Raw genomic sequence first — 1,210 nt, 5'->3', positions numbered from 1 at the left:
ACAATGGCTGCAGGAAGGAATAATACAACAGTCACAAAATTTATCCTCTTGGGATTTTCAGATTATCCCAAGTTCAAGATTGCTCTCTTTGCTGTGTTCATGGGGACTTACGTCTTGACAGTGGCCTGGAACCTGGGTCTTATCATCCTGATTAGGATGGACTCCCACCTACATACACCCATGTACTTCTTCCTCAGCAACTTATCCTTCTTAGATTTCTGCTATGTCACTTCCACAACCCCCAAAATGCTCTCAGGCTTCTTCAGGAAGCCTGAATTCATCTCCTTTACGGGATGCACCATTCAGTACTTCTTTTTCTCTAGCCTGGGACTGACTGAGTGCTGTCTGCTGGCGGCCATGGCTTATGATCGCTGCGTCGCTGTGTGCAGCCCTCTGCTCTACGCAGCCACCGTGTGCCCCACTCTCTGCGTGCAGATGGTGCTTGCTGCCTACACAAGTGGATTCTTCGGCTCATTCATCCAACTGTGTGCCTTACTTCAGCTCAATTTCTGTGGACCAAATGTCATCCATCACTTCTTCTGTGACCTGCCTCAATTATTGGTCCTCTCCTGCTCCGAAACCTTCTTCCTACAAGTGATAAAATTTGTGATAGCAGTGATTTTCGGCATGACCTCCGTCTTAATCATCATGATATCTTACGGTTACGTCATTGCCACCATCCTGAAGATCAGCTCTGCTGAAGGCAGGGCCAAGACTTTCAACACCTGTGCTTCCCACCTGACAGCGGTGATCTTTTACTTTGGATCAGGTCTCTTCGTCTACATGCACCCCAGAGCTGGCCGTTCTCTGGACTATGACGAGATAGCGTCAGTCTTTTATACAGTGGTGATCCCCATGTTGAATCCTTTGATTTACAGTCTGAGGAACAAGGAAATCAAAGATGCTCTTAAGAGGTGTAAGAAGAAGGGAATGTTTTCCCATTGTCATGGTTAATTAAAGGTCTGGGAGCCTCGTGACCTGTTGACTAGAAGTTTCTAGACTATGCAAGGGAAATGAATTTAACATCATTCAACAGGATTTCAAGTGAGTCAGTCCATCTAAATCCACACTGGCTCAGTGCCATGCAAATCCTGCAGTTTCTTTAAGTCTTGGTTGTTGACTCTCCTTCATTATACCATCAATGTCTTCACAAAGCACTTAATATATTAATTTTTATGTCCATAAAAAAATTCTTGTATAAATGCAAGGT

At 44.7% G+C, this 1,210-nt stretch overlaps 1 protein-coding gene across 1 annotated transcript; it reads left to right on the top strand.

Annotated features, from left to right (window-relative positions):
* On the top strand, positions 1-999 carry LOC129554182 (olfactory receptor 5AN6-like). Its single transcript, XM_055422794.2, is given in 1 exon segment — positions 1-999. A coding segment is annotated over 1 exon segment (996 nt). The 5' UTR covers positions 1-3.
* The last annotated feature ends 211 nt before the right edge of the window (positions 1,000-1,210 follow it).

Source organism: Moschus berezovskii, chromosome 14 (assembly GCF_049115385.1).
Source record: "Moschus berezovskii isolate FMDL1 chromosome 14, NW_MosBer_1.0, whole genome shotgun sequence".
Classification (NCBI taxonomy): Eukaryota; Metazoa; Chordata; class Mammalia; order Artiodactyla; family Moschidae; genus Moschus; species Moschus berezovskii.
This window is presented reverse-complemented; position numbering and strand designations above follow the sequence as displayed.